Source organism: Vigna unguiculata, chromosome 11 (assembly GCF_004118075.2).
Source record: "Vigna unguiculata cultivar IT97K-499-35 chromosome 11, ASM411807v1, whole genome shotgun sequence".
NCBI classification, from domain to species: Eukaryota; Viridiplantae; Streptophyta; class Magnoliopsida; order Fabales; family Fabaceae; genus Vigna; species Vigna unguiculata.
The window spans coordinates 8,759,712-8,781,450 of record NC_040289.1 but is presented as its reverse complement, the minus strand read 5'-3'; the positions used below and the strand labels follow the sequence as shown (position 1 = coordinate 8,781,450).

Below are 21,739 nucleotides of genomic sequence, written 5' to 3'. Positions count from 1 at the left end.
TAAATTGGTTGGCATGATTTATTATATTTGTACATAATGTTGATAATTTAATGCAATTTATAAGGTACAAAAATAATCAGAGCATGAAATATTTTGGCTTGATAAAGTATTACAATTGGCGAGGAATTAGCGAGGGTTTAACTAGGAATTCATTACAAATAGTTTACTAGGGACAATGGCAAATCTTGACCAATAATTTTGGGGGAGCCAACATAATATACTCAAAATTCAAAATTTATATATTTAATTATTGTCATTAATAGAATAAAAATAAAAATAAAAGTAAATAAATAATTTAGTATAATCGTACCTACACAAGAAATCACACATATACAAAGAATTGTCCTTCGTTCTTTCATATTTTTTAACTCATCAATAATTCAATCAAAACTAAAATTTTTAATTATTTATTTTTCAATGTAAATATAAACATGTTCCAAAGAATTAATATAAAGCATGTTCCTCTAATTGAACAATATGATCATATGTATCATGATTCAGGATACGTAAAGATAAGATATTGAATTTGAATTGTTTTTATCGTCACGAAAAACTTTCTTTTTATCACTTTAAACAATAAATATATTCTTCTATTCTTCATCAATATATCTATTTCTTTTTTAAGTTTAAGATTAAAAAATAATTTATCATAATTTAATTAAAAAATTAAAAATTAAGAGTTACTAAAAGAAAAAAAAATAAATGACAATCAAGTTTCAATTTAAAGATAGTTATGAAAAAACACATCGTACAATCATTTTTCTCCCATAATCATACAAAAAATGAACATAAGGCTCATGTGGTAAAAAATAATGTTAACTATTGAACAAATATTTAAGTATTAAATGATATAAGAGAATTACCTTTTTTCTTCATGAACAAAAAGAACAAATGAGAAATGAAAGCAAAAATAATAAATTTGTATTTAACTGTTTTTTTTTTTTTCAAAACAGAAAAAGAACATGTGAGAGTGTAAAATCATAATAAGTTGTGAAAAATTTAAAAATAAAATGAGAAAGAAAATAAAAATATCTTAATAAATATTTTTATTCCTTATTACATTTGATTTTATGTTTTATTATTTATTAACATTAAATATTATGTCTTATAAAATAAATAGAAAGATACCTAATTTAACTTCTATCAATTTTAAATATATATTAAATATAATTTAAAAAATTAACAAAATGAAAATAATTAATATATATATATATAATATAAAAAAAATAAAAATTAAGGAGGGGCCATGGCCCCTCCCTGCCACAATAAAGCTTCGCCACTGACTAGGGATTTGCTACAAAAATGTTGTTAGGGATTTGCTACAAAAAAATTTGCTATGGATTAACAAAGGATTTGCTACAACTAGTATGCTAAGGATTAGCTAAGGATTTGCTACAATTAGTTTGTTAAGGATAAGCTAGGGATTTGCTACAAACATTTTGCTAGGTATTAACTAAGAATTTGCTATAACTAGTTTGTTAGGGATTAGCTAGGGATTTGCTACAACTAGTTTGCTAGGGATTAGCTAGGAATTTGTTACAACTAGTTTGTTAGGGATTTCCTACAACCATTTTGCTAGGGATTAGCTACGAAGTAGTTCCCTAGCAACTTAACTACCTATACTTTAGCTATGATTCAGTATCTCACTATTTCTCACTATTCCTTCTTAAATAGTTTTGCGAGGAATCAGTGAGGGATTAACTAGAGATTATTTCATCGCTAATCTGTAAATTTGATGTAGTGTGATGCTAAGATCTTTTCTGAATATTTAGTGTATCTAACGAAAATTGTTTTAAATTTAATTAAAATTATAAATTATAACATTAAAAAAATAAAAAAATACAACTTTACAAAAATATAAAACATAACTGTAAAATTATGAAAACAAAATTATAAAATTAAAAATTAAAAAATATAAAATATAAAATTACAAATATTATAAAATTATGAAAAATATATAATTTCATAATTACGAAATTATAAAATATAAAAATATAATTTCTATTTTTTTGTAATTTTATAATTTTATAATTATAAATTATAAAACTATAAAATTATAAAATTATAAAACTATAAAATTATAAAATAAAAATTATAGTTGTATATTTTATAATTTTGTAATTATGAAATTACATATTTTTATAGTTTTGTAATTTTTTAATTTTTGTAATTTATATTTTTTAATATTTAATTTTGTTTTTATAATTTTTCATTTATATGTTTAATATTTTTTAATTTTTTTAATTTTTTTATTTTATAATCTTAATTAAATTTAAAAACTATTTTTTTAAAATACAATAAATATTTGAAAAAGATTTCGTCATCACGGTCTTTTGTAACAAATATTATGTGACGACATTTATGGAAGGTGACACTGGAAGATGACTCACTCTAACATCACAAAGTTAACCTCCACACTTAAAAGAATTTCAAATTCCACTTATTTTGATGATATTGTTATGAAATAAAGTGAATAACATAGAGAATGACGACAGATAATAGAGAAGAGAAAAAACAAGAGAGAATAGAGAATGAGATAATAGGGAGCAACTCATCTGTGTCTTATTATTGATAGGAAGAGTCCTATTTATAGATACAATATGTAATCCATAAAGGAAACAAATCAACTTAGTTAATACAAATATCTACCATAAAGAGTAATGAATCATATGAGTAAATGTATCAAATCAATGGACAATCATTAATTCATAACACTCCCCCTTGAGTGTCCATTGATAAAGAATGTGCCTCGTTAAAACCTTACTAGGAAAAACCCTTTGGGATAAAAAAAACCTAGTGAAGGAAAAAGAGTACAACATTCTGTATTCTTTAATACAATATTGTTTATCACATATTCTATTTCTCCCCCTCATGTAAACTTACATCATTAAGGTGACAGAGTCCGAATTTGTAAGTCATTTGCTCAAAAGTTTTTCTTGGCAAAAACTTTACAAATAGACTTGTCATATTTTCAGATGAACGAATTTTTGGATATCTATATCATCCTTTCAATTGAACAATATACTATTGTCTTCATATATGGTTGTTGATTCCATCTTTCTCGGGGATAGTCATAAGTTTCTTGCACATGTTAAATTATAAACCTTAACCAAACATATTCACAACTTTCCTCGTGATTTTGTATGATTAGACGATGTTGCTACTATGGTTTGTTTCATATACCTTAATGAAACCATTGTGCTACCACATTTGAACAAACATCTTGTTTGTGATCAACCATTGTGACATTGTAAGAATATGTAAAATAACATGCATATCCATAACCCATTGGTCTGAATTTGAATCATTTGGATGGAATATATTCGTAGTACCCTTAAAGTAACGAAGTATATGTTTTACTCCAAACCATTTTCTTCTTGTAGTTGAAGAACTATATCTTGCTTAACAAATTTATAGCAAATGCAATATTAGATCGAGTATAATTCGCAAGATACATTAGTGTTTCTATGACACTAAGATATGGTGCTTCTAGACCAAAAAGATTTTCATCATTTTCTTGAGGTCTAAGAAGAGTCTTTATCAACATCTAACGACCTCACAACTATTGGAGTGCATAATGAACATGACTTGTCCATTTAGAACATTTTAAGCACCTTAATCATATAAGCCTCTTGACGTATAAAAATACTTTTATTTAAATACTCAATTTCTAATTTCAAACAAGATTTTGCCCTTCAAAGATCATTCATCTCAAATTCTTTCAATTGCCTTATGAGCTTATTAGTAGTTTCAACGACGTTTATGTCATCTACATAAACAATAATTATGGCAAATTCATTATTTGGATCTTTTCATATAAATACAAGATCAAATAAGATCATTTTTTATATCCTTCTTTTAATAAGTACTCAATAAGACGGTTATGCCACACACGTCTTGATTTCTTTAATCAATAAAAGAGCATGTTCAATTTTATTGAATAACCCTCTTAAGAATTTGTCTTGTTGGGCAAATAAAATCCTTCAGGAATTTTCATATAAATATGATTCTCAAAAGAATCGTACGAATAGGTTGTAACATCATCCATTAGATGTAAATGCAAACCTTGTTGTGCAACTAGGATAATTGAATATTGCAATGTTGTTGCATCCAATACTAGTGAATATGTTTTTTTCACAAATCAATACAAGGTTTTGTGAACAACCTTTAGCAACCAATTGTGCTTTGTATCTAACAATTTCATCATTCTTAATTTGATTTTTGCGCAAAAATTCATATGTACCCAACGGGTTTCATAACTTCAGGTGTGCGAACTATATGTTCAAAAACCTTTCGTTTAGCAAACAAATATAATTATGCTTCTTTGCATATTTTCATTTTGGCCAATCTTTTCTTTGCCGACAATCTTCAATGATCATTGCTTATTGAACTTCATTGTCATTCATAGCATTCATCGCTATGTTATAAGTAAAAGTTTCGTCAATGTTAACTTTATTTTGGTTCCATATTATATGATTCATGACATAATTTATTGAGATCTCATCATTTTCAACCATTTCAGGTACTTGAGGTTCTTCTTGAACCGAACCATTAATTATGTCAAATGAATCTTTTGGGATTTCAACCTTTTCGATTAGGTTATTTTGCATATTAGCCCCCTTTCTCATTCAAGAGTTTTTATCTTTGGAACCAATAGGTCTACCACGCTTCAAACGTGTTCACATGAGTTTTTCAACCCTTTTTTTTTCGCATCATAATAAATGATCATGTCAAACAAGGCAATCATTTTGATTTGTAAACTTCTGGTTTACCATGACATGCATTTAAATTGTACTAATAAACTTGTAGTACAAACTATAAGAGAATGTTGATAATTTCTCCAATACACTTTCTTTTTCAACTCAATCATAGAGATATAAAGATATTTCATATCTTTTTCATTGTTTGTCTCCATATAATATCCATTCAGACAAATATCATTGAAACTTAATAAGTTTCTATTCAACTTCTTGGTAGAAGTATAGTAGCTCTTTTAGAGTCTTCAAATATATTTGTAGTATTATAAATAATACTAACATCGATGTCTCACATTATCAAACAAGAGAAAAATTTATTACTCTTGAGAATTGTATAAGTTGTTGTACTATCAATAAGACGCATATCTTTTGGTACTAGTGCAAAACATTCGTTTTTCATATAAACGTAAATATCAATATGAGATTTTTTTTTTCAACACTCTCATAATCAATTAGGTGATCAATGCTTTCATTTGCTTTAGCAAAGAAAATAACAATATTAAGATGAGTAGCATCCATATGGCCATAATCAGAATCATCATCTTCATAAGCAAAATGTCTTTGTATGTTCTTCTCATTATTTGTAAGATGCTCTGGTGTACAATAATATATACCTTCATCTTTTTGTCAATATTTTCACATTTTCCTTTTCCTTTTTTCACATTATCGTGCCACTTCTGGTGACAAAATGTGTCTTTGAAATTTTCTTTATAACCATGTCCATAATCAATATCATGATCACGATCATGAAAATATAAATCAAATGTTGCGGCATTCACTTCTGGGAATGGAGCAGAACCAATTTGGACAGGTTTCTTGATTTTCTATCAAAAGCTCATTGCTTTGTTCAGCCATACAAAGGCATGAAGTAATGAAATAAATTCATAATATTTATTGCTGCATTCACTTCTGGGAATGAAGCATATTAGGCGAATCTCATGATTTTTCATCAAAAGCTTTATTGCTTTATCCAGCCAGCCATACATAGGCATGAAATAAATTCATAATATTTGTGAAATCTCTTTTCACAATATTTTTGTCATGTTGCTTGGATGCTTTATTTCTTTATTGAATGGTATCTCAATATCCATTGCTTCTAAATATATTTCAACATTTAAAATCCAATATAAGGAATTCTTCCTTGTAATATCAAGGGTCACAAATCCAAATTTTGTAACATTTTGTGTGTTTAGAACTAGCAGATAAAATAATAATATTAATAATAATAATAATAATAATCACCGTCATAATAAAAATAAAAATAATAAGACGGAGATGAAAATTGATAAAGTTAAACAATTCTTATCGCAAGAGGAAGAATATAAGGTGAAATTATAATTTGAGAAAGGATTAGAAAGAGCCTGAATTAAGACACGCATAACACTGTCGTTATAGAGAAAAAGCTTTCACTAGTCCTCAATTGGTTGGAACATTGTGCTGATAACGTGTTATGAAATAAAGTGAATAACATAGAGAATGACGACAGATAATAGAGAAGAGAAAAACAAGAGAGAATAGAGAATGAGATAATAGGGAGCAACTCATCTGTGTCTTATTATTGATAGGAAGAGTCCTATTTATAGATACAATATGTAATCCATAAAGGAAACAAATCAACTTAGTTAATACAGATATCTACCATAAAGAGTAATGAATCATATGAGTAAATGTATCAAATCAATGGACAATCATTAATTCATAACAGATATTTAAATTTCTGCTAGCTAATTGAAATGCTTTCAAAAAAAGTTTTATTTTAAATGCTTTTTAATTTTTCTATCAAAAAATATATTTTGTGACAAAGAAAACCTAAATTTTTAAAAAAATAATTACTTCATTAAAATACTCTGTCAAAATACACCGGTGTTATTAAAAACCAAATACATATTTAATAAGTTCTCATTAACGGAGTTTAAACAAATTTTGTTGGATTTTTATTTTCTGTAATAAGATTGTAATTTTTTTATTGTATAAAAACAAAATATATTAATACTTATTGTTTACTCATATATTGTTATGAGATCGCCTTTTGTAAAAATTTATATTGAAAGAAAAAGAAAACTAAAGATATATGCCATATGAGGCCTCATCATCGATATTAATAATTAATGAAACTATAGTAGATATACTAGGTAATTATTATAGTATAAAAAGAAGGAAATATGTTATTGAATAGTGACAAGGCAAAGCATATCTTTAACTTTTTGTTACTTATATATGATTGTGAGTTCATTTTCAGAAAATAAACATTGGATGTATGTGACTACCTTCTGTTACCTTTCTGGAGACTCTTCATCTTCCAAGAGATTAAACATCTTCTTCACTGTGGTTGCTTTGTCACTTTGCTAAGAACTCCTCTCTTTTTCTGCGGTTTGTCTTGAATGAAACAAGTGTTATATAAACTACTTCTCCACCTTTCATCCTCTCTAAGCAACCTTTTCTTTGTTTGTGTCTTTTGCTTCTCATATTTGTATGTTCTCTTTACTCTTTCTATTATTTTTCATCTTTCTGTTTAGTTCTGCATGTTCTTCTTCTTGTTGCTTTAGTTTATCAATTTGTACAAGGATTAGGGATTATTATTTTCTTCCAGGAAATATGACTAGCTTGTGCATTTTTCTGAAAAATGATGTTGGAATAAATCGATTAAAAAAAACCCTATGAGTTTATGCATGAGGATCAGCAATCATGATGGAATGTTCTTTGCAGGTGTAGAAATTATGAGTCCAAAGAAATGGTTTAAGAGAATTGTTAAATTGAAGAAACGGAAGGAAGATAAATCGGACCAAGCTAAGGTTATTTGATTTCTGTCACATACCATGTCATATTTTGTAAGAGTTTGTTAACCAAGAATTCACTGTAGATAAAATAAATTTATAATATATAAATAAATTTAAAATTTACTTTTTAATTTAATTTATAATTTATTAGATCTATCATATTATTTACTATCGGATTCTTACCATAGTAGTCATAAATATCTAGTTTGATATTTGAAATGTATATTATAAATATTTATTTTTGTAGGATTAAGTCCTATAAATATCGAGTCTCATTTCGTTTATATATTCTATAAATATTTGGTTTTGTAGTATTAAATTAAATTTAAAGTTTATTATTTAAGATGATTTATTATTTGTTATTAGGTTATCATACCACCACTATGTTTTGGTCTTTTATAAATATTTACTCTTACTTTTGATACGTATATTTAATAAATATTTAATTTTGTAGGATTAAATTTTAAACTTAATATGTATATCTTATAAAATTTAATAAGTAAGATTAAGTTAATATTAAAGTTTAATTCTTAAAACAGTAAATGAAATCTAATTAAAGTATTTATAATAATATATAAGCGGGAATAATTCTTACGATAATTAGAGGTGGAATTTCCAACGTACCATTCTTGCTACATGTGTTGGTTTTGAATTCTCTCTGGCACAATTTTGAGTAGGTGCAATCCACCCCTGAAAAACCAGATGAGTCCTCTGAAGAGAAACAAGACGAAACTTGTGAAGAGTCAAATAACATTCCTAGTGAAGGTTCGGAGGTACTAGAAAGGACAGTTCCCACCAGCTTCATAGAAGATATTGCTGCTACTCGAATTCAAAATGCATTTCGTGCATTTCTGGTACTTAATTCATTTAAAATTTAGATTAAATATATTTTTCAGTTACTAAACTATTATAAAAAATTGTAGATTATAATATAATTTCCACGTACAAATAGTAGGAAAAAATCAAATCTGCACAACACTGTTCAAATCAATGATTGGCACCATCTTATGAACATATTTTTCTTCCATCTTAAGCCTAAATTTTATTAAGCCCTCTTTTTTGTGTATGCAGGCAAGAAGAACATTGCAGAATCTAAGGGAGACTGCACTAAACTACACTAAAAACATTGCAGCGTCGAAGGTAGCAGTGAAACTTGAGGCTGCAATTCAGCATCACATGGCCAAAGAACAGACAATAAGTGCACTAAACTACATACATACATGGAGCAGAATACAGGATCAGATCAAAGCTCGCAGACTCTATATGCTAACAGAAGCAAGGATTAAGCAAAAGAAACTAGAAAACCAGTTGAAACTTGCAGCTAAGATTCATGAGCTTCAGGTACATTACTACTGTCACATGATGTTTCTTGCTTTCAACTTTTGTTAACTAAAAGTATTGAACAAATCATGTCATTTTGATTCATCAAGAAAATATGTTTTGTTGGTAATTAATGTATGGCAGGTGGGATGGTGTGGAGGTTCTGACACAATGGAAGATATACTTTCCAGGATTCATCAGAGGGAAGAAGCAGCAGTCAAACGAGAGCGAGCTCTGGCATATGCCTTCTCTCATCAGGTACACAAATTTACACGTTCATTGTTACCATCAATCACCACCACACTTATGAAATATGTTTTTAGTCTTTTCAATTTCGGTAAAATTTAGAATTAGTTCATCTTTAAAATTTTGAACCAATTTAGCACTAATAATCTTTAGAAATACGTAATTTAGCACTAATAATCTTTAGAAATACGTAGATTTAGTCATTTTAACTCAATTTTGTTAAATTTATTTGATGTTTCAAACGCATTTCAGGATTCTATTTGTATTGTTTGACACATTTTCGCTTTAATGTTAAGTCAAATACTATTATCAAACGCGTTTGAAACATCAAATAAACTTAATAAAATTTGGTTAAAATGACTAAATCCACGTATTTCGAGAGATGAAGAACTAAATTGATCCAAAGTTTCAAAGAGGGACTAATTTCAAATTTCACTTGTGAAAGGACAAAAACATATTTAACTTTTTTTTAAAATATGACATTATTTTCATAATTTTGTCTTTAAAAGAAATTTAACTTTTAAGACATACAATGTGAAAGATGTGGTAAAACTATTGTCTTAGTAAACTTAAAGTTGAATCATTCTTAATTTAAATTAAAATACATTACAATGTTTTTCAGTTTTACTTACCTATTGAATCAGATTATCTCATGACTCGACCTGAACAAATCCAACTTAATTAGATTGGATTAAGTTTAATTTACTATTGGATCAAAACTGACCCAAACCAAACTATAAATCCATTAAGTTGAGCAACAGGCTAATACGGAGGGGTTATTTCATCCTACACCTCCTTTTTTCTTCCTGCACCCCATAATACTTATAAATCCTAAATTACCCTTCATTTCAGTTGTAATAGAAAGGTAAAATGTATCTCTGCATCACTTTGATTTTCTATATATTTTGAACAATAAAATTCAAAATATAAATCGGGATTGGATAGTCCATAATATAATTTTAGATTCAAAAATATATTCTAAATTACGCAATTTAAAATGTAAGTTTTCTAATATATTTTGGTTTATAGAATTCTAAATATATTTTTCGGATCCGGAATTATATTCCATAATATGATAAAAAACTAAAGAGGTGCCGATAAACATTTTATCTTTTTATTATAATTTTAACGAGAGATAATTTAGGAAAAATGGGAAGTGTAGGAAAAAATAAACATATGATTAGGGATGTCAATGGGTAGGGTACGGGTAGTAGTTCTCTCGTATCCTATCCGCGGGATAAATATATGTCCCGTAATCGTACCTATATTCGTTGGGTATCCATTATGCGGGTATCCGCCTATTTTTTTCATATCCATGGGTACCCGCGGATATTTGTAAAATTATTTAAAAAATAAATATTTAATCATAAATTCAAATAAAATACAATAAAATACATCACTGTCATAAATTTTAAATAAAATTCAAATAAATTCAAGTTCATACAAGTCCAAATAATTGTAAAAAAAAATATAAAATGACGTTCAACACAATAGAAATTCTTTAATTAGTGCTTTGATCAACAAACTCATTTTCTCCTACTGGTTCCTGAAAAATAAACAAAATAAGCAAATAATAAACATAATAAACCTCAATTATTACATGTCAAGTATTCTTATTTTGATTCCATCATTTGACAACAAGCATACCATAAATGTCATTGTCTAGATAAGGTTTGATGTATATGCCCAATTTCAAAAAAAGGAAAGAGAAAAATGTTAAGGGGTGGAAGTTTAGCGGATACGGGTATCCACGGGTACGGATATTATGATACCCGTACCCGCCTCGTTAACATACGAGTATCAAAAATACCCGTATCCGCGGATAACGAGTATCCATTTTTAATATCTATTTTCTACTCATTACGAGTACGGATTTTTTTGACATCCCTACATATGATTGACTTGAAATACATTTTAAAACTTACTCTTATACTTGTTGAGAAATTGTATTTTGTCTTTCATTTCATGCCCTGAATTAATTTCAACAAATTAATTGAATCCCTAAAGTAAGTTTTCCTAAAATTGTGTTGACATTAAAAAATTATAATTTTTTAATAAAAAGAGAAAAAAATTTAAAATCTTGATCCAACCCCATCTAACCCTATAAGTAGATTAGATAATAGGTTTGTCCAAATCCTACTCAGCCTTCCAAATATGAGATTGCGCTCATTTTGAAAATTTGTGGTCTATAAATAGTATATATGCTTGCAAATTCTAAAAAAATACAAAAGAATTAATAACATTCATCGTTTACACTAAAAAGTCAAAGGAGTCTTACATAAATAAATAAAAAACAAAACGTCAAATACAACGTTCCTAATTAAAAATTATCAATCACCATCTATCTAAACGCAATTCTTCATTTTTGCTATTATTACATTTATAGATTTCAAATTTCTTAATAAAACCCCAAAAATAGTCCTCCAAGATAAACATGGAAAATTTATATCCCAGAATGGGAAATCTCCCAAATTTTTCCTTTACAAAAATCCAACATACGCATGTTTCTTTCAGGAACTAGATCTAAATTTTTAAATTGCTCGAGCTTTATTTAAGAATAATGATATTTTAACTACTAAATTTTGACAATTTTCTCTTATAACATGAGGTGGCTTCTTCTAAGTGATTTTAAAATATTAAGAATAAAAAAATGAAAAAATGAAAAATCACTTAAAAAATGATAAAGTTGTAAGAGAAAGTTGTCAAAATTTAGTAGTCAAAAAATCATTTCGTTATGTTAGTTGTTTTCATCCATTTTTTTTTTTCTCTCTCTTTATATTAAAAAGTCAAACATTTTTGTTGTCCTTTATCAAAAATAAAAAAAATTGACCCCACTGGTGTGACCATATTTCAGTGGAGGCCCAATTGCAGGCAGTATTTGGGCCAGGCTATCTACTGCGTTGGCAAAGAAAGCTGGGGTTGGAGTTGGAAGGAGAGGTGGGTAGCAGTTCGTCCGTGGCAAATCCGGCTTCGTTTTCCTGACCCCATCACAAAGAAAACCACTGACACCAAAGTCCCATTCTCTATTCCTGAGTTGTCAAATACAAAGGAAACTCCGAAAGGGAAAGAAAACAACACTCCAGATCTGTCTAACAACAATCTAGCCAAATAAACCACGCTGTCTCCTCTGTCATCTATGCCAATCCTTATCACCATTTTTTTTTTTTTCTATCCACCATTTCATTGTGTATGATTAATGAATTTTAAAGTATCAGCATAACTGAAATGTCAAAATTCATAGCAATGAACTTTAAAGTGATGAGAGAAACATGATCTTGATGCAGTTTTCAAAACCTTTGTCTTAGGTTAAAATTACATTGTCGGACTATTGTGAGAAGCTTGTTTGAAGGTAACACAGATTTGAATATTGGCGAAAACAAACTCTACGGTCATAATACTACTGATACACGCCTTAGATCAGATAAAGTTTATCTTTTTCTTAGAAGATAAAATACCCGATTGTCATATTTCAGTGACCATCCTTTCAATTACTCATTAAACCAAAATGAACTAGAAAAGTATCATCTTTCATCTCATGTCAGATACCTGTTGTTTCTCTTATTTGGAGTGGCGTAATTAAGTCCCTTGTGCATTAATTTAATATCATTGGATGATGATTTCCACTGGTTTAATTTAAGAAACATGGCGGTGAACCTTTGTGGTGTCATATTCATTAAATACTTGCCACTTTCCACACATAGTAACCTGAGTTGTATGATGTACGATGAGTCCATGACCCACACTACAATGTTGTTTTTTGTGTAATCTTATTTAACAGCCGCACTAACAACAAAAATAATTGATTTCAAATGTTAATGGTCAGTATTTTGTTCACAAAGAATTGAACTCAAAATCTCTCTCCTCTTATCTTTCAAACTCGTTATCCGTCAAAAAAAAAAAGTTGAATTCACAGCCTCTTTTACCTTCTTTTTTAACTTTTACCGTTAAGATTTTTCCCTCATGGAGAAGAAGAAGAAGAGGATTGGGAAGTTAAAAACAGTAGGAAAGATCTTTGAGGTTGTGAGATTTGCTTGGTTGCAAGGTAGGGGACCACAGACAGGTGTAGAAGTATGACACTTTAGTGGTACCCATGAGAGCGAAGTGTTTCATAATTGAGCTTGGTTGTGCTCATCAATCACCCTCTCCTTTTCATGGCTCCCCCTGCAGATGTTGTTTTTTACTTTTCCCACTTGTTCTTAGCTATTGGGATTTAACTACTCAAATCATGAGTCATGATGGACTTCTGCCATTACCTCATGTTACTGTTGTAAGGCTGAAAACCCAAAAGAAAGCACCTGATATTTTTCTAGAAGGAAAGATGTGTGGTTCAAAATCGGATGGTAGAAAACCATTCATGCCACTACAATTTAAAGCTTCTCTTTTTCATTTCAAACCTCACTCACTCTCTGCATTAACTAAGCTGGTAGGTGAGTGGGTCATCAAAGATGACTTGCGGATATTTTTTCCTTTATCACGTTAACTTTTATATTCCTAATCAAGCTTTGGGTCGCAGTCATAGCATACTAAACTAGCTCAAGAACCACAATTATGACATGTGAAAGGAAAAGCAGCAAACCATGCTGAATTTAGGATATTTGCCTTTTTACCAAGCTCGGAATCAAAATCGGCTTCACGCAACCCTTTCTCCTTTGTCAACAGTTTTATCTACTGTTCATCGACAATGACTTCTCAGTCAAATGCTCCCAAATTCGAAGCAAGAAAGAGAAAGGTGTGATGGAGCTGTAGATTTCTTTCCAATTGTTTTTGAAGATCAGGAAGCTAGTGTCTAGTGACGGGTGGATGGTTGCACGAGAAAGTAGTAAAAAAAGGAACAAAACAACAATCATTCTAATGCAAAGAGAACCCTCTTTCGTTTCCTTCGTATAACAACTTAGGAATCAATGAAACAGTAATCATGTTCCTACATTTCTTTTTCACTGCCCTTTCTACATCCATCGGATTAGAAGAAAGATGTGATACAATATAGACAAATAGAAAGAAAAATTAAATCTTAAAAAAGTGTTGTGAGAAAATATGATTACTTCCAATAAAAGACCATCCTTTTTCTCTCGTTTCAAACAACAGAACAACATTCATACTTACCATGCCAACAAATCGAAGCAAGATTCCTCTGTCGGCTTATTTTGTTTTACCCTGTTTTGTCATGGAGAGAACCCATTATTCTGCATCTGGGTCTGCACTAACTAGGAAATATACAACAACTAAGACCAAGCTAGTTCTTTTATTCAGTGAGAATGTTTTTCAAATCACTACAACAAAGTAGAAACGGAAGAAATACAGAGATGACGAAGTCACTAACAAAGGGAAAAACATAGCAATAGCAATCATGAAATACACATGAAACCAAAGAAACACGGCACTGCATGTCCTAGTTATTAAGCACGAAAAACACATAAAACATCAAAATACCGAGGAATGCGAAGACCTGAATGTCTGTCTCAGATTTTCTTCATTCCCACGGCATAGGCCATTGACATCAACACATCTAGAGATCCAAACCCAACTCTCTTGAATTCCCATTGCAGCTTGAAAATTCATTCAACCTAATATTCCATTCCAAGAGCATGTTCTCTTCATCATCTTCGATGTAACCCGCAAAACCCTAAAATAACATCAACAAAAAATACTGTGTAAGAGAAACGAAAAAGGAGGAACCCTATTGAGATTTCAAGAACTGGGTCGTGAGAGAGAACCTCGGAAAGAAGAAAGTTGGGATCTTTTGTGTTTTTGAAATCAATGGCGAGAATCAGAGGAAGCAGAGGACGGCCTGTCGGATACGCCGTCGTGCTCCTCTTCACCCTGAATTCGTGCTGGAATGCGAAAGCCAGGGAATCCACCGCCGTTGGAGAAGCCGCCGGCGACGGAGCCCTGGTGGATCATCGGCGAGAGGTAGTGATGGTTGTGATGGTGGTGATCGACCGAAGGGTCTATCCAAGCACGAACCGAAGGGGTGTTACTGGACTGAAGGGGTCCCCTCTGAGAAAAAAATTGGCCAAACGCCGGTGCCGGCGTGTTGAACACAAACCCACCGCCATGGCCACTGTTGCCACCAAAGAGCAACCTTTGCTCCTCCGAGTGGTGGTGCTGATGCTCCGACCAGGCGGAACCGCCATCGAAGCCGAGCGCCGTTCCGGCGAATAGCACCGGCTCGTTGTGGCTCTGAGGCTGGTGCTGAAGCATGATAGGGTCCTGAAAGGACTGCAACGACAAACGCAGATCTTGCTGCCTCAAATCCGGCGGCGCCGGAGGGTAACTCTGATACGACGTCGTGGTAGCTTCGACGGGAAAGAAAGTTTTGATTGTCTCGGCAATGTTATCGGTATCCAAAGACGGTGGCAGAAAACCAGGACCACTGTTGTACTTGCCGTTGCCCATGTTAGCATTTTCACTCTCCAACTGTTGGTGAGAGAATTGTTCCGGAACTCTGGTAGGGGCGACGACAACGTTGCTCTCGCCACGGCTGCCGAACGCTGTCGGGTCTTGTTCTACAGCGAGAGACTTGTTCTGGCGGAGGACGATTTCCTGCTGCTGCGGCGGTTGCATTGACGTGGCCGTGGGGTTCCATGGCGGGAGCTCCGCAAGCTCGTCGATGGCGGTCTTGGCTTTTTTTATGAGCCAGTCCACCGCCTTGCTGGGGCGGTCATAGCCGAGGCGGTCCTGGACGTCGTAGAATTGGATGGCGGTGTGCGCCGCCAGGCGCACACGGCGGTCTCTGGGGCCTTTGGCAGTGCAGACCTTGCTGTGACGGTCCTTCCGGCCGGTGGAGCGGACAATGTGGCCGCCTTGCACCTCCACGATCTCGCCGCCGCCGCCGCCGGCGGCTCTCATGGCCGATCTCGACGGTGCTGGTGCTTGGTGAAGGAGATGGTGGTTCTGTGATTCCCCCATCTTTCTCGCATGTTCGGTTGAAGTAAGCGACGAAGGCGGTGGTGGAAGAGGAGGGAGAGAAGAGCGTTTCTTTGGTAGTTGAAGTGGGTTTAAGAGGTCCGTGTCTAAACCTGTGTAAGATGGTTCTTCATGTTGACGCTGTAGAAATCGGAGAGGATGAGGTTGTTGGTCTTGCTGGTTTCCTCCTTCTTCTTCCTGGGTTGTGTTGAACACCAGATTCTGATGATGAGTCTGATGCTGATGCTGATGCTGAAGCTGAAGAAGATGATGATGATGATGATGACGACGATGATGATTATGATGGAAATTCCTGTGAGGATCCAGAGTCAGACCCTTGGTGGTGTTGGTGTTGGGATTTTCCTCTTCCAGCTTTTGACGAAGCTTTGCACTTATTCCTAATGGGTTGATGATTCTTTACACTCCCAGCTTTGGTGGTCGTGCAACTGCCACATCTCTGAAACTTGCTTCTGCTTCTTCCAAAAGTTCATGCCATTCAATTTTGCCACTTCCATCACCACAAAACTAAACCAAAGGAAACTAAACTAAACTAAGCAAAACAAAACTAAGCGAAACCAAGAATGTTATAGCAAGAGGGTTTTCTTTAGAGCCTAACCCATCTTTTTCTCTCTCTCTGGTAATTTGGGTCCTTTTTTTACGCTTATGTAATGTAGTAACGAGAGTGGAAGCAGAATACGGTTGGGTTGGTTAATACCCTGTTGGTCTTGGGGAAAGGAAAGCGGTGTGGTGTTGGAAAAAAATGGTTGATAGGGAGACAAGAGAAAAGAGATATAGGGAAGAGGAATTGATTCTGGGCCTATGGGAGGGGTTGTTGATGGCAGTGGTAAAGGTGACAGTGTTTGGTCGGAATGGAGGTGTTAAATATCCGTGACTGCATCCCTGCCCCTCTTTCAGATGCTGTTCTTATACCACACTACACTACACACTATTCATTCATTCCATCTCCATAACTCCTCCATCTTCCATCCTCTTCCCGCTTTCACCATTTCACTCTTCACTTTCACTTTCTTCATTTCGCCCCCCCTTTTTCTTTAATACATCAACAAAACTTCAAATACATTTACTTTTTTTTTTATTCACCGTCATAATCATATAATATCATGCAAATCACATGTAAACTATAGTAAGATAACTTTATCTTAAATGGTCGCAAATTTCTTTTTACTTGATTTTGTGAAATTCAATTTAACTTAAACTTTTTTTTCATTTTTAAGAAAGTATGTGATATATTTTAATCTTTGTTGATTTTATTATATTATCGAATTGTTATTAAAATAACAGTCGATTCGGTCAGGTATATATATATATATATATATATATATATATATATATATATATATATATATATATATATATATATATATATATATATATATATCCGACTGTCATTTTAATAATAACTCGATAATATAATAAAATCAACAAATTTTGGTTAAAATTTATTGATTATATATATGTAATTTGATCTGCAATAATAAATTTTATTCGTTACCTACCTATTTAATAATCAGGTATTTATTTAAAATATATTTACGAATATTTTCATGGATATTTGTGGATATAATCTCAAATATTTAAAAAATATATTTTATAAATTTTTAAAATAAAATTTAAATAAAATTATATATATATATATATATATATTATAAAATATAAATTTAATCTAATCTAGTAAAATATAAATTCAATTTTAATTTTAATTAAATTTAATTTAATTTAATAAAACATAAATTAAATTTTAATTTTAATTTTTGTATATTTGCATGTAGGGATAGTATGATATTACACCCGATAAATTTATAAATAAATATTAAAATACTCACTACCCGTGGATATTTGTTATTTGTAAGTACCAACTATCCATTACAAATTTTATTTATAAAAATTTACAGATACGAATATTTTTGTTATTTCTAGTTGTTATTAGACTCTCATTTAGTTTTAAATTCAAAATGTAGATATTTTAATATATGAAGATAGGTTAAAAGTTTACATTAACAATAAGAAGTTTTCAAAATTGTAGAATATAAACTGTCTTAGAATAAGAGTGAATTAAATTCAAAATTCATTTCTTAAAATATAATACAATTTTATCATTTAATCATCTAAGTAGGAGATTAAGTCGAAGTTTAATCAACAATTATATAACTATTCTACGTATGTTGTTGTAAAGGCTTATATCTTCTAAAAATTAAGATTAATAGTAACTGCTTGTCGTAATTACTAAAGAAAAGAGTAGGATATTGAAGCAAGTGTTACTATTAAGGTTAAAATTAAACTTAAAAAGATGGAAAAGAAGTGACTGAAAATTTTGTCCATTAGAATCTGAGAATTTTACTTGCTAGTTAGAAGTTAGAACCGTTGGTTTTATTAAATATATATTAGAAATAAATTTGTCTAGATGCTCTTTGAGGGATAGATCCCTTACATGCCTCCACCACACCTTTCGAAAGGGACACCCTCGCACAGCTTTTCTGGTATCTCTTTCTCCCTTCTCTCTACCTTTATTGTTTCGCTTAAAAGCAACATAACCATAGCATGGATCCATAGATTTACTTCACCACTCTCTTATCATTTCTTTTCTCTTGCATTGCATTATAGGACCAATCATCAAAAACTCAAAAAACAAGAACAAATATTAATTCAAATAAATAAATAAATAAATCAATATCTTTTTATTGCTATTTTTTTTTATTTTAATTAAATACCTACGTTATAATTCATTATATTGCAAACATATATGTAGCATGAATATTTTATGTATTAATTTTTTGGATTAAATATGTTTTTTGTAGTGAATTTTGAAATTAGTTCATTTCGAAACTTTGGACTAATTTAGTCATTCATCTATCTCGAAATACGTGAATTTAGTCATTTTAATCAAATTTTGTTAGGTTGATTTGACATCTTAAGCGTGTTTCAGAATAGTATTTGACTTAATATTAAAACAAAAATGTGTCAAACAATATAAACAACTCAAATACAATTTTGAAATACGTACTAAACATCAAATAAATCTAACAAATTTTGATTAAAAAGACTAAATCTACATATTTCGAGAGATGAAGAACTAAATTGGTCCAAAGTTTCGAAATGGACTAATTTCAAAATTTCCTTAAAAGTTAAGGACCAAAAACATATTTAATCCTAATTTTTTTTATGTTAAATAGTATATTTCCTATAATTAATTATATTAATTATGTAATTTGTAACGTATTTCTTCATAAATATAGATGAAGATACAGGCTGCTTTTTTCTTATAAATTTTCTTTTTATCTATTTTTTCATATATATCAATGAAAACAAATGAGTTGGGAGAGAGCATCTTTTTCCATATTGTTTTTCGGTTCACTTCTTTCTTTTCTAGAACAACACTGCGTGCCTACGTTTTTGTATCTTGTCCTTTTCCTTATAAAGTTAAATAATTTCACAGTTTTCAAAAACTATTTAAACTCAGCGATCACAAATATTTGTCGATATAGTTATTTAAGATTTAATTATACATGTTTTACCAATCACATATTGATATTTACCATTCAAATATTATTAGTTTTTAAATTTATATTTTCACCTATGTTTAATTTTTAAAATTTTAAAACATTCTGTGCACTAAATATATTATTATTCAATTTGTAAATAATGGTTCATAAAAGAAAACTTACATTTCATAAAAGATGAGGGCTTTTGGATGTTATATGGTTTTATTGAATAACTAATTAGAATGATGAGTTTATACCATACCGCTAAAACTCAAATATAGTGATAAGTACCGTCATATGTTGAATTTAAAATAAAACTTACGATCATAAAAATTAGATATTATATTATCATAATATATATATATATATATATATATATATATATATATATATTTTGTCTTTAGACCTATTAAGTCCAATAAAACTATATGGACATTAAAAGACAAGGAAGTAAAGAATCCAAAATTAAACAAGCTCAATTGGAGTCTAATTAAAGTTCAATTAAAGAAAGTCAAAATAAAGAGAAAATACTCAACATGACAAGTGTGATACTAGCATGGAAAACATGATTTCATCTTAGTCATTAAAATTTCAGTCAAGTGTGATTTGGGTAAGTATATATAGTTAACCCTCTATTATACACATTAGAATTTATAAAAATTTTAGAAACTCTTAACCTTGATTGGATGGAGAATTTTACAGTTTTCACAACAATCAAATCCATGAAATTTGAAAGTATTTTTAAATTGTTTCATTTTTTAAATACATTATTTGGATATCAATTCAAATATAGTGAATTTTTTTTAATAAAGTATTTCAATTACCATCAAATAAAAAAATGTAAATATTAAATAATTATTAAAAATTAAAAAAATATTAATATTGACTATCAAGGTCGACTCGACTTTACTACTAGTCTAGGTCGACTCGACTCTATTTGGTCTAGGCCGACTAGTTTGAACTTTTGGCTCGGGTCGACTTACCTCGACCATCTCGGACTGACTCACATCGACTTTCGATTTGGACAAACTCGACTCAAACTTTAATCAAGGACAACTCGTCCTAACCTTTGGTATGAGACAACTCGTGTTGATGATTCGCTCAACCTTCGATTTGGACAAACTCAACACAAACTTTAGCTCAGGCTAACTTAGATCGACTTTCAACTCGGACTGACTTGTGTCGACATTTGATCCGAGACGAATCGGCTCAACCTTTAACCCGGTGAACTCGTCTCAACCTTAGCCAACCTTTCTCAATCTTTGGTTGAGCCTTCAACACAAACCGATTCACTTAAGCCTTGGGTCTAAGTCAACTTAACTTGACCTTTTGTAAGTGGAGTAAAAGTGGAGTGAAAAGAAATGAAATTTCAAATTACTTATATTTGTTAAGTTAAATTATTCGGTTGGTCCCAAAATTGGCTGAAAAGTTGGTTCTCAATTATATACACACTTGGTTATGTATAAATTTTATTTTAAAATGTTCGATGTAAGTTTTAAAAAGAAGGTCCAATTCACCAATCTCTTTAATCTTAATCCTTTTATTCTAATAAGTTAAAACACATTTAGTATGGGCACATGTATTTACTTTTTATTTTTATGATAATAAAAAATAAAATTATTATTATTGTTATTATTATAATTATAAAATTAAATATAATTTTATTGTAAGTAATTTTTATTTATTTATAAGTAATAATTTAATTAAAAAATAATTAAACTTAAAAAAATCAAATCAAAAAACAGCTAAATTTAAACCAAATGGTGACTTAAAAATAATATTATAAAAAAATTAAGGGTTAAATATGTTTTTGGTCTCTTAATTTTCTTTGAATTTTGGAATTAGTCAATTTTAAAACTATGGACCAATTTAGTCCTTCATCTTTCGAAATATGTGAATTTAGTTTTTTTAATCAAATTTTGTTAGTTTTATTTAATGTTTCATAAACAAATTTTGAGTTGTTTATACTATTTGACACATTTTTTACTTTAATATTAAGTTAAATACTATTGTGAAATGCATTTAAAATGTCAAATAAACTTAACAAAGTTTGATTAAAAGGACTAAATTCACGTTTTTCGAAAGATGAAGGGCTAAATTGGTCAAAAGTTTCAAAATTGACTAATTCTAAAATTTACTTAAAGTTAAGAGACCAAAAACATATTTAACAAAAAGTTATTTAAAAAGTAAAATTAAAAATAAATATAAACTCACAAACAAATCTTTTATATAT

General features: G+C 30.2%; 2 protein-coding genes across 2 annotated transcripts; one reads left to right on the top strand and one right to left on the bottom strand.

The window, feature by feature from the left end:
- The first annotated feature begins 7,133 nt into the window (after nt 1-7,133).
- Nucleotides 7,134-12,562, top strand: LOC114170441 (protein IQ-DOMAIN 1-like). The gene is made up of 6 exons (XM_028055916.1): nt 7,134-7,227; nt 7,464-7,549; nt 8,212-8,388; nt 8,606-8,875; nt 8,999-9,112; nt 11,955-12,562. The coding sequence occupies exons 2-6, from the start codon at nt 7,475-7,477 to the stop codon at nt 12,210-12,212; spliced, it is 894 nt and encodes a 297-aa protein (XP_027911717.1). The 5' UTR covers nt 7,134-7,227; nt 7,464-7,474; the 3' UTR covers nt 12,213-12,562.
- Nucleotides 12,563-14,323: 1,761 nt separating this feature from the next.
- LOC114170507 (transcription factor TCP4-like) lies at nt 14,324-17,042 on the bottom strand. Its single transcript, XM_028055996.1, has 2 exons — nt 14,815-17,042; nt 14,324-14,723 (listed from the first exon to the last, which is right to left on the bottom strand). Exon 1 carries the CDS (start codon nt 16,007-16,009, stop codon nt 14,855-14,857), a length of 1,155 nt encoding a protein of 384 aa, XP_027911797.1. The 5' UTR covers nt 16,010-17,042; the 3' UTR covers nt 14,324-14,723; nt 14,815-14,854.
- Between the last annotated feature and the right edge of the window lie 4,697 nt (nt 17,043-21,739).